Below are 11330 nucleotides of genomic sequence, written 5' to 3' on the forward strand. Positions count from 1 at the left end.
AATTGTGAAAGCCGAGACTTAAACCCAAGATCCCTTAGCTCTGATACCATGTCAAGTTTCATGCACCAACCAGTAGAACCAAAAATCCGAACTGATGAAGGTTGGGCAATCCACATACTTCAATGACCTGGACAGAGCCAGTCTTGTGTAAAATTACTAATCATTTATGAACAAAACTTATGCATTTAGCATTGGTAGGTATTAGACAAAATCTAGAAGCAAATGCTGCAGTTCTACTTATTTTGAAAATGAGACTCTGGCAATGCTGATCTTCAGTTAATAAAGACAGTAAAATGTGTTCCATCTATTTCCTTAGTTTTGAAACTTACTATTGGTAAGAAATCCTCTCTGTTGTCTTTGTGGTTTAAATTTACTTATGTGTGCAGGTTCACTGCTGAAGAAACTAGAAGATGAGAAAGGCATTGTAGTACGTTTCATAGTTGGAAGAAGGTACTGTATACGTACAATCCTACTGGAATGATAATATGAAGTCTAGATATCTGATAGTTGCTCCTCCATGCAGTGCAAATCGAGGAGATCGTTTTGACAGGGAAATCGATGACGAGAATAGAAGTACAAATGATTTTGTGATCTTGGTATGCCTGATTTAAGAATCGAACATATGATACCGACACTGTTTAGGATTCCATTTGATCAACTTTTGATCTTGGTCCTCTTTCGTAGTGTTGAATTCAGATTTCAAAAGGCAAAAAGAAAAGGAAACATATTGATAGTTTGCCTTGTTACTATGGACTATGTGCTGCCTGAGATACCAGTCGAATTACAAGCCACCTAGCTTTGCTACTGTATGTTGCTTTTTGCATGGCGCCCAAATTGTTATGAAAAAGAACCCCCCGCCCTCACCCACCTTCCTCATTTCAAGATAACTTGCTCGAGCCGTGTTTTCACTGTATGTTACTTGTTACTTTTTGTATGGCGTCCAAATTGTTATGAAAAAGAACCCCCACCCTCACCCACCTTTCTCATTTCAAGATAAGTTGCTAGAGCCGTGTTTTCACTTTTTTTTACATTGGATGTTTTGTTTCTCACTTTGTAGTGCTTGACTATTATTGGGCATTGCAGGATGATCATATAGAGTCTGATGAAGAGCTCCCTAAGAAGACAAAACGTTACTTTGCTAATGCTGCAGAGACATTTGATGCTGAATTTTATGCTAAGGTCAATGATGATATATACATAAATGTTGGTAAGTATCATCTGTTAACTTTTATTACGTCTGAACAATTTTGTGTGATAAATGGTACTCCTTACTTATTTACGAAGCCTTTTATCCCAAACAAGTTGGGGTAGGCTAGATATGAAACCCTTTCACGAGGACTTCCCAGCAGGTCACCCATCCTAGTACTACTCTCGCCCAAATGGGTTTCATACCCAAAAGACTGGCTAGTTTTTACGTTAGCTCGCCAAGCCTATCACAACCCTTAGATATGAAACCCTTTCACGAGGACTTCCCAGGAGGTCACCCATCCTAGTACTACTCTCATTCATATGGGTTTCATACCTATATGACTGGCTAGTTTTTATGTTGGCTTGCCAAGCCTATCACAACCCTCCTGCTTTACCCGGGCTTGGGACCGACTATGCCTAGAAGACATAGGCGGAGTTGATAAATGGTACTCCCTCCATTTCAAAATAGTTTATGCATTTTGACTGTACAGAATCTCGAGGATCTGACTATGGCTTGTATTATTTACCAAAATATGCTTTTAAAAATTCATGAACTTTAATATTAAGGTATTCTTACGACAAATGTACTTGTATAATTTTTGTTTGGAGTGTATGAGCAACCAAAAATATTATTATTGGACCAATAGTTACAGACAAAGGGGATTATTATGTTTGGATGAGGAGCTGTATCAATCTGCTGATCTGCATGATATGTTTCAAGTATCAATTTGTCATTGCCAATTTAAGTGCTCCATTTTTTGTTGTTGATATGTTATGATGGTAATGAACTTGGCAGTTGGAAAAGGGACTTCAGTTAGCTATTGCATTTCTACAGAATAAAGTGAAACTTTTTTTTTCGAGAAAACGCAGAAGCTTTGCGTTTCTTTGCATTGAAAAGACAGAAGTTCAGTTACAAACGTCCGAGGATGCGCAGGTTACAGCAGGTTACAGCATGGTTAGTGCATGTCCCAGGTTTGTGGCAGCACAAGCCGGAGGCCAGGTGCCCCAGCAGCCGCCCAAGAGCAGGCCTCGTCCTTGATCCTATCGAGTAGCGTATTCATAGATGGTGATGCGTTGTCGAAGATGCAGCTGTTCCTATGTTTCCAAACCATCCAAGACACGAGCAGCGCAACGGGTTTCAAGGCTTTGTGAAGGCTCGGTGGCGTGTTCTCTTTGGCATGCTTCCACCAGTGCATGAGCGAGGGCTCGCGGGTGGGAATTGGGGCTGGAGTGCGCAGCCAAGCCAGGACCTCGTGCCATGCCTGGCGAGCGAAGGGGCATTCCAGCAGCAGGTGTCGGAGCATTTTCGGCTCTTGATCGCATAGGAGACAGCGAGGGTGGTGTTGCAGTCCATGGCGAGCCAGCCTCTCAGCAGTCTAGCACCGGTCTTGGTTGGCCAGCCAGTGGAAGAATTTTACTCTCGGCGGCGCCCAACTTTTTCAGATAAGCTTCCAGTAGTAGCAAGTCGTCGATCCATGGAATGTGGCCAAGTAGCTGGATTGGGCGGAGTAGGTGCCGCTCGCCGTCCATTTCCAGATCAGCTGGTCCGGGGCAGCGGAGAGCTCGGTGTGCTGCATTACCTGCCAAAGCTGCAGGTACTGACCAATCTCCTGCAGGCCCAGGTTGCCGTGAATGTCACATGCCCAGGAGTTGCCATTCAGCCCGTCCGCCATGGTTCTCGCCCTGCGCCATCGCTTGGGGATGCAGTCGTAGAGGTTGGGCAGGAGCTCGCAGACGGACTGGCCGTTGATCCACCGGTCCTCCCATAGCAGGGTGGTCAATCCATTCCCGATGACCATGGACGTGGATGGCCAGAAGAGCGCATGCTCCATGGACGAGAACTGGAGGTCGAGCCCTTGCCACGCTCGCTCGGGATCTGTTCTAGAGAACCACAACCATCGCAGCCTTCGTGCAAGGCCGGCTCGTTCGAGGTCGCGCACGCCTAGACCCCCAAGCTCGATGGGGCGGCAGACGTGGTTCCAGTTCACGTGGCAGTGCCCTCCGTTGGCAGCGGCGCGCCTGGCCCAGAGAAATTCGCGTTGAATCTTCTCGAGCTGCTTGATAGTCTTTTTAGGGGGCGTGAACGCGAGCAGCTGGTGCACCGGGATCACTCACATGACTGATTTAACCAGTGCCAGGCGCCCGGTTTTGGTCATCAGCCAGGCCTTCCAAGTTGGGAGGCGTGCGGCGACCGAATTGACCATGGGCTGCAGCTGGGCGGCTGATGGGCGGCGTGTGGACAGGGGGATGCCGAGGTAGGTGATAGGGAGTGTCACCACCGGGCATCCGAGGTGCGTGATCGTCTCCGTGGCCGCCTAGTCGCCGTGCAAGATGGTAGCGGAGCTCTTGGCGAAGTTCACCTGGAGGCCAGAGGCCCTGCTGAACAAGGCGAGGATCTCCTTGACCGCAGCGACGTCGCCAGCCGTGGCATGGCAGAAGACCATGACGTCGCCGGCGTAAAGCGAGATCGTTGGGATGTGTCGTCGGGGGTGCAGTGGCTGCAGAATGCCCAAGCTGTGGACACGTCTCAGGAGCCGTCCGAGCGTGTCGACGGTGAGCACGAAGAGCTGCGGGGACATAGAGTCGCCCTGGCGGAGCCCTTGTCGGCGCCAGATGGGTGGTCCGGGCTCGCTGTTCACTAGAACATGCGTGCTGGAGGAAGCGGTTCCCAAATCCATATTGGCGCAAAACCTCGAAGAGGAATGGCCACGATATGGAGTCGAAGGCGCGCGTGAGGTCGAGCTTAATCATGACTCGTGGAGCTCCCAAATGGTGTAACAGCTTGAGCGATTGCTTGACGAGGACGTAGTTGTCGTGTAAGCTCCGTCCCGAGATGAACGCATTCTGGTTGCGGCTGACTAGGAGATCCAGCTTGGCGCCGAGGCGCGAAAGCACCTTGGCGAAGAGCTTGGCCGCAAGGTGAATAAGGCTGATCGGCCGGTAGTCGCGCAGTCCATGGGCTGCGGTGTTCTTCGGGAGCAGCGTCAGAAGCGCTTGGTTCAGTTTGCAGAACCCCCTTCCTCGCAGGTCATAGAGCTGCTAGCACACGTCGAGAAAGTCCTGCCTAACGGTGCTCCAGCGCGCGCGAAGGAATTCCGCTGTGAACATGTCTGGTCCCGGCGCCTTGTGCGCGGGGAGGCGCTTGACAGCCTCCCAGATCTCCTCCGCGCTGAACGGTTCGTCAAGGTCGGCGAGGTCTGTCGGTTCAATGAGCTGCGACAGGTCCAGGGAGTGCTCCTGGTCGGCGGCGGTGCCGAGCAGGGTGCCGTGACAGAGGAAGGCTGCCTGCGCGCCATCTCAGTGTGGTCCGTGAGCACCCTGCCATCTGCAGTGAGGCTAAAGATGCGGTTCTTCTGTCGTCTGAACGAGCACTGCCGGTGGAAGAAGCCTGTGTTAGCGTCGCTGTCTTTGAGGTTGGCTATGCGGGGGCAAGAGATTGCGTGATTCCTGGGCCTTGTCGAAGCGAAACTTTTTGATCTGTAAAAAAGTCTATCTGCAAGATCTTGGTTTCTGGAATGCATTTTTCGCACTTGCTCAACATGTTTTATAGTCAAATAGCACTTTCAGTTTTTTGCGGGGAAAAGCAGCACCTAACACGGAACAACATATTGTGTTTATGCAGACACTCTGAGTGCAATGCTTGAAACTCACTGGGACAAGCCTCGTGTCTACATAGGCTGTATGAAATCTGGGGAGGTCTTTTCTGAAGCGTGAGTTGTTTGAGCCAGAAGAAATGGGATTTGTGTACCATGTTTGCCTCTTGCATCCTTTTCTTTGTCAGGGAATCGACAATCGCTAACAGCTTCCTTGAAACAGGACCCATAAGTGGTATGAACCGGATTGGTGGAAATTTGGTGACGGGAAATCGTAAGCAACCTGTACTAGTATTTAATCTTAGTACATTGAATGCTCAATACCACTACGGTGGTGGCTCACCCATTTCATTGTACCAACTCATAGATACTTTCGACATGCTTCTGGTGAAATGTTTGTCGTATCAAGGGCCGTGGCTCAGTTCATTTCTATAAACAGGTACACAACCTATGCTTTGTGCACTAATATTTATTTTGTATTCTAGCATGGATATAGAAGTAGAAAGAAGAGATGTTTTTATAAGTATACATCTAGTGATGTATCTTTGGTGTCACTTTTCAATGCTAGGTCTGTTCTCCGGACATATGCACATGATGATGTTAGTGTTGGATCGTGGATGATTGGGCTTGCTGTAAAGCATGTAAATGAAGCAAAGCTATGTTGTTCATCATGGCCCTCAGGTTTTACCATCTCCTTCACTGTACTTATCAGCCTTGTTATTGATTCCTTTTTTTCCCCTTGGAACTTGGTATGTGGACGTTATCTTAGAAGTTCATTTTTCTTGTCAAGATTGCATTGTGATGAATGTATCTTTGGTATTCAGGCCATTTATTACCTAGGAACTTTGTTGATGTCTTAGATGGCATGATCTATTTATTTACTTCCCTTATTAGAAATATATACACATGCGTCATATAATCTCCTGAAAGTTTCATATATATATATATATATATATATATATATATATATATATATATAGGATAGAGAGATTATGAGCTATGTTGAAGAAAATCTTCTGTAGTCACTAGAATTGCAATAGGTAACAGGAATAACTTAGTCCTGAGAATACATGCCACTGCTAGCAAATACTACCATATACATGCCACACAATTAGATCATGTTACTCATTGCCGACAACTCTTTCAATGATGTAAGTTGTGTTCTGAGCTACTCCCTCTGTCCGAAAATACTTGTCATCAAAATGAATAAAAGGGGGTGTATCTAGACGTATTTTAGTTCTACATACATCCTTTTTTATCTATTTTGATGACAAGTATTTTTGAACGGAGGGAGTAGTAGTTGGGAGCAGTTATTGTATTGGCACTTTACCTGCTGTCATTCAGGGACTGGTTCTGCTTAGATTATGAATCTGGGGTCCCATTGTTATGGAAACTTAGAGCCTGTTCGGAATTCCGCCAGCTCCGCAAAATCCCCGGAGCCAGGAAACGGCAGCTCCAGGAGTGGAGGTCCTCCGAACAGGGCCTTAGATTATGAATCTGGGGTAAATTTGGAATTAGAGTGGATAATTCATACTTCCTATTTGAATCTGAAACCAAAGGCCGATGTTGCTTGTTATTTATTCATAGTTCCTATTTGTGGAATTATTTATCTAATAATGATGTGATTTCACCAGTAACTTAGTTGTAGATAATTCAATTATGGGCTAATGACAAAATTTCACATTGCAGGAGCCATGTGTTCAGCTCTTTGATGGGCAGTGCTTCCCTGGGTTTTGTGAAGAGTGTGCTACACTGAATAGATTTTTGTTTTCTCTTGCCATTTCTTTTTTTTCTATGCCATCATTGAGCAAGCAGTGTCGGTTCATAGTGAATGTGGTTTGCCGCAAAAAAAGGAGAAGTATTGTACCTTTTCCTCATATGCCGACACTACCTGCCGTGGTTTTTTTTATCATTCCCTAGATCTCCATCCGTACCATTCTTTGCTGACAAACATCACTGTTCGAGTGACAGAAATTAATAGCACTTGAGGAAATTATGTTTACTTACGTATCCACATATATTGTTTCATGACGATGGTTGTGAAATTCGCTACACCTAGTGTGCCATTTTGAACCAAGAAAAACAAAGTTCAAAGGTTACTCTACGCTCATTATGTAGCCTGACTTTGAGTCACTGGCACATGGGGCCCACCAGATGCTGGACCTGCCTGTCAACGACCCAAAGTCACGCTGGGCTAAGTCAGAGAATGTCATTTGGAAAATTTCAGACTTGTGACGTATTCCTCGATGAATGTTTGGAGGGAAGAATTACGGAAACAAGCTGTATATTTTTTATTTAATGAAGTGCCTGTGTTGTATGAATTATGATACAAACTTGAAAACGCCTTGACTATGGTATATCACTAAACATGTGCTAGATTTGACCCAAAGTTTATTTTCTTATTTGTTTACATGAGGTGTGGCGGTGGTCGCGGGGTGGGGTGGATGCACTTGTCTAGAGAGACTAAGTGAGTTTCTGCAAATGAGTGGGTGGGTGACATAGGTCTTTATGCAAAAGTACCACAAATTACCTCACATATGTTTACTTGTGGATTGGACGGTCAGTACTGCTGGATGGTAGACACACTGTCATCAAACCTAGGTCTTGAAACCCTTCTCCCAAAGTCCGATTGTTGCTTTTCCTTAGATGAAGGGGAGTAGTGGAGGGAGGTTGGGGGTGTAGCGACGGCGATAGGTAGACGAGAGAGATGGATTCAAGTTCTCGGGGAGGCGCAGTGGTGGTTCCAGGCAGGCGGTAGTTACGAGGGGAGATATGGGGATGCATCAGGGTGGAGAGGAATGTGCGGATAATGAGTGTAAGAGACCCCCGCTTGATCAGAATAGAGGTGTAACTTACAATCAAATAGAGGTGAACTTCATGTTTTTTTGTGCTGAACCTGTCTTATGTTTTTTAGCACCTAAAATTGAACTCCTATCATTAATCATCAATCAAATGGAAAACCTTATAAAATGAAAAAGCCAACTCTCATGGGCATAACAACAAACACGCGTAGTGCACTTAGTTACAACATAATATATCCAGTTTTTTACCTTCTCGCAAGGTCTGTCCTTGCATCACAGTAGCAAGTATAATTGGGACAACTTGCAGAAGCTGGTAGCTGGACCTTCCAAGAGGATGAGTGCCTGCACAACGACCACCTAGAGAAGAAAACTGACAGGGAAGGGAATGTGAGGGAGGACGCAGTCGTGGATGCGTCGTGCTCGGGGATGTATGAGCTCGCCGGAGACAGCACCGTCTCCATGAGCATGACATGCGTCCTGAAGGAGCCGTCCTGCTGCTATTGCACGAAGTGGACTACAACGACCCCTTGACACATGCGCGAGTATGAGTGAGCAGCAGGACGGGCCGGGGGTATTGGCTGGGAAGCGGAGGAGCATAGTCGAATGACGGTGACGACCGGAGAAGGACGGGGACACATGCATAGCTTGAACTTCTATCGCCAGATGGACCGATGCAGCAAGAGCCAGGTCGCAGCGGTGGTGCAGAGGCAGGTCAGCGGCTATAGAAGCTGTGGGCGGCGGCGGCCGGCGTTGGGAGGCGCGCGACGAGAAGGTGTTGGGCGGTGGAGTGGGGGCCGTCGACGGCGGGAGGCGCGTCAGGAACCAGGGGCGGCGGCGCGCCAGGAGGAGGTGGAGGCGGCGGCCTCGCGCTAGAGGTGTCTGGGCGGCGGCGCGCCAGGAGGAGGTGGGGGCGGCGGCCTCGTGCAGGAGGTGTCGGGGCGTCGGTGCGCCCGGAGGAGGCGGGGCCGGCGGCAAGCCCAGATAGAGGTGGGGCGGCGGCGTCGCGCCCGGAAGGAGGCGGGGGCGGGAGGCGCACAGGGCGGCCGGAGGTAGGGGGGGTGGGGGAGGTGGGCGACAGGGAGTGACGGGGATAAGGTTCGGGGCGCTTGCGCTTTTTTCTGTTAAGCTCGCCCGATCTCAGTAACATCCAGTCGGGCCCCGTGATCTGAATAACTATTCTAATTTCAGGATTAGAATAGTGCTATATATATATAAACACTATCTTGATCACGAAATCAGAATATTATTTTAATCACAACCTGACCTTTCTGAGTTATACGCGTGAACTTCCCTTTGTAGAAACCCGACCTTCAGGCTATCTTCGTAACCGTGACTCCCCGCGCGAATTTTTCTGGTCAGTCGTGTTCTATGTGATGCAAGTGTAAGCTGCAAACGTTTTAGCAACTAAATGCCCGTTTTAAATTGGAATATCGCTCATTGGCGTATTTTGCTCTTGGGGCGTGATGAACATGCGTCTGCTGCAATTTTACTGCCTGAGTTGTTCGACCTGAACTTTCCTCAGTGGTAGGTTGAACTTCCGCAAACATTGCCTAAATGGGGCTTGCGATATACCGTTGGAAAGCTATGGCCACGAGTATCATGACCCAAGTGTAATTTTTGTTAAAATGTAAGCGGTTTAAGAGCAGTTTTGAAAACCGTTTTTTCTTCATACAAAAAACGTGAATCGTATTTTCGATCGCATTTCTAAACCGTTTATCAGAATGAGGCAAATAATATGGCATTGGAAAGCTACTGCAAAACCGCTTCTTCCACATGTTGATAATTTTCTCTAATTCCCAATGGTTGATGAGTAATTTGGAAAATCGTAAAATTTTGCAAACCGAACAACCGAGTTGGTATTTTCCATGCCATTTCTAAACGACTAATCCAATTGAGGCAAATGATATGGTGTTGGAAAGCTTATGAAAATGCGCTACTTTTTCATGTTAAAAGCATTTTCTATTTTTGAACGGTTTAAAAGTAATTTAGAAAACGATACAAGTTCCACTGAGTTCATATTTTCGAGCTAAGTTTTTAACCGTAAGTCCAAATGCAGGAAATGATATGGCATTGGAAAGCTTGAGGAAATGCGAAACTTTTTGGTATATATTGTTTCTCCCAATTTCTTACGGTTTTAAGTCAATTTTGAAAATGGCTAAAAACATATTTTTGCCGTAATTTGTAGAAACTTTATCAGAATGGGGAAAATAATATACCACTGAAAAGCTACGAAAAATGCCAAACTTTTTCATGTTGATGGTTTTCTCTGATTCCTAGCCGTTTTCAAGTAATTTCAAAAACGGCGAGATCATTCGTTCTTCCTTTATCGCGAAACAGATTCTTTGAAAATGCACCACGTGAAGAACTTGAACTTCTTGGCATGTCTACTTGAACTTCACTCTGTTTTTTCACGTGCTTTTTTTGCTCGTAGCTCTCCATCCACTCACCGGAATTGAGCAAGTGATATACCGATGGAAAGCTGATGTAAACACGCAACTTTCCCGTGTTGATCATTTTTTCATACTCGCGATGATTTTAAAAAATTTTCATCTGAAATTCATTCAGTGTAGTTGGTGAACTTCCTGCTGTTTTCACGTTGAACTTCTGTGACATATTTTTGACGTGTTGTTTTTTGCACTGCGTGAAGTAGTTGAACTTCTGGGGCATGTGTGTTTGAACTTCAATCTGTTTCACTTTATTGTATTTTTTATATGAAATACACACCATGTAGTACGTGAACTTCCGGTTGTTATCACTTTGAACTTCTCTCTGGTTTGAGAGAATTATTTTAAAACACAAAAACAACACATTTTTTTTATGTATTTTGGACATCCAAATACACAGTGAACCTCTCTCACAAGATTTTTTTGAACTTTTTCTCGCTGAGCACTTGAATTTCTAGCAACCATTTTTTGTTTATGAGTTATTTTTAAAAGTGCAAAAAATGGCGTTGTGTTTTTTCTTTTCTTTTTTGAATAGGTAAATCCTAGGTTTTAATAAACTCCAAACTTCTCTGTTATTTCGATTTGAACTTCACCTCTTTATATTTTTGAGTAAAGAATTGTATTCAATTTTTTTACGGAAAAAATCAAACATGGAAATACAAGGTGAACCTCTCTCGCAAGAATTTTCGAACTTCCCCTGACGGAGTACTTGAAATTCTTTCAACAAACCTTTTAAGCTTTCATTTTTCTATACTTTTATTCTCACCTAAAATGCATTTGTTGCAATACTTGAACTTCTCGTTGTTTTCACTATGAACTTCTGTCACATTTTTGTGTATACGTTGAATTACACGCAATTAAAGGTCGGACGTCATTTTTTGCCATTTTCAAATATGTAATTGGAGGTCGGATGTCCCGCAATATAAATTCTGAATCGTGAACGGAGGAGCACGTGAACTTCTTGCAACAAACCTTTTAAGCCTTTTGTTTTCTCTTCTTATATTCTTATCTGAAACGCATTACGTGTAGTAGTTGAACATGCCGCTGTTTTCACCTTGAACTTCTGTCACATATTTTTGTTCAACCTTTGTCATAAGAATTTTTGAACTTTCTCGAGCCGAGCCCTTGAACTTCTAGAAACAAAACTTTTAGCCTTTGCTTTTTCATTCTTTTTTTCATAAAAAATACACATAGTGTAGTACTTGAACTTCTGGCAGTTATTAATCCAAACTTGTCTCGATTACACGAAAATATCTGAGTTTTTTATAGACGTCGAACAACTCTACTTTTTTTATTTGAACTTC

General features: G+C 45.1%; 1 protein-coding gene across 1 annotated transcript in view; it reads left to right on the forward strand.

Annotated features, from left to right (window-relative positions):
- The window catches only part of LOC123155031 (hydroxyproline O-galactosyltransferase HPGT1), a gene marked incomplete at its 5' end in the record, with an annotated part of 9449 nt that extends 2666 nt beyond the window's left edge, over positions 1-6783 (forward strand). Inside the window, 8 exon segments of the mRNA XM_044573607.1 lie at positions 387-450; positions 524-596; positions 1084-1207; positions 4811-4898; positions 5005-5055; positions 5149-5220; positions 5350-5462; positions 6471-6783. Coding sequence (XP_044429542.1) covers positions 387-450; positions 524-596; positions 1084-1207; positions 4811-4898; positions 5005-5055; positions 5149-5220; positions 5350-5462; positions 6471-6493 — 608 coding nt within the window. The 3' untranslated portion in view covers positions 6494-6783.
- Positions 6784-11330: the final 4547 nt, after the last annotated feature.

Source organism: Triticum aestivum, chromosome 7A, assembly GCF_018294505.1.
Source record: "Triticum aestivum cultivar Chinese Spring chromosome 7A, IWGSC CS RefSeq v2.1, whole genome shotgun sequence".
NCBI lineage: Eukaryota > Viridiplantae > Streptophyta > Magnoliopsida > Poales > Poaceae > Triticum > Triticum aestivum.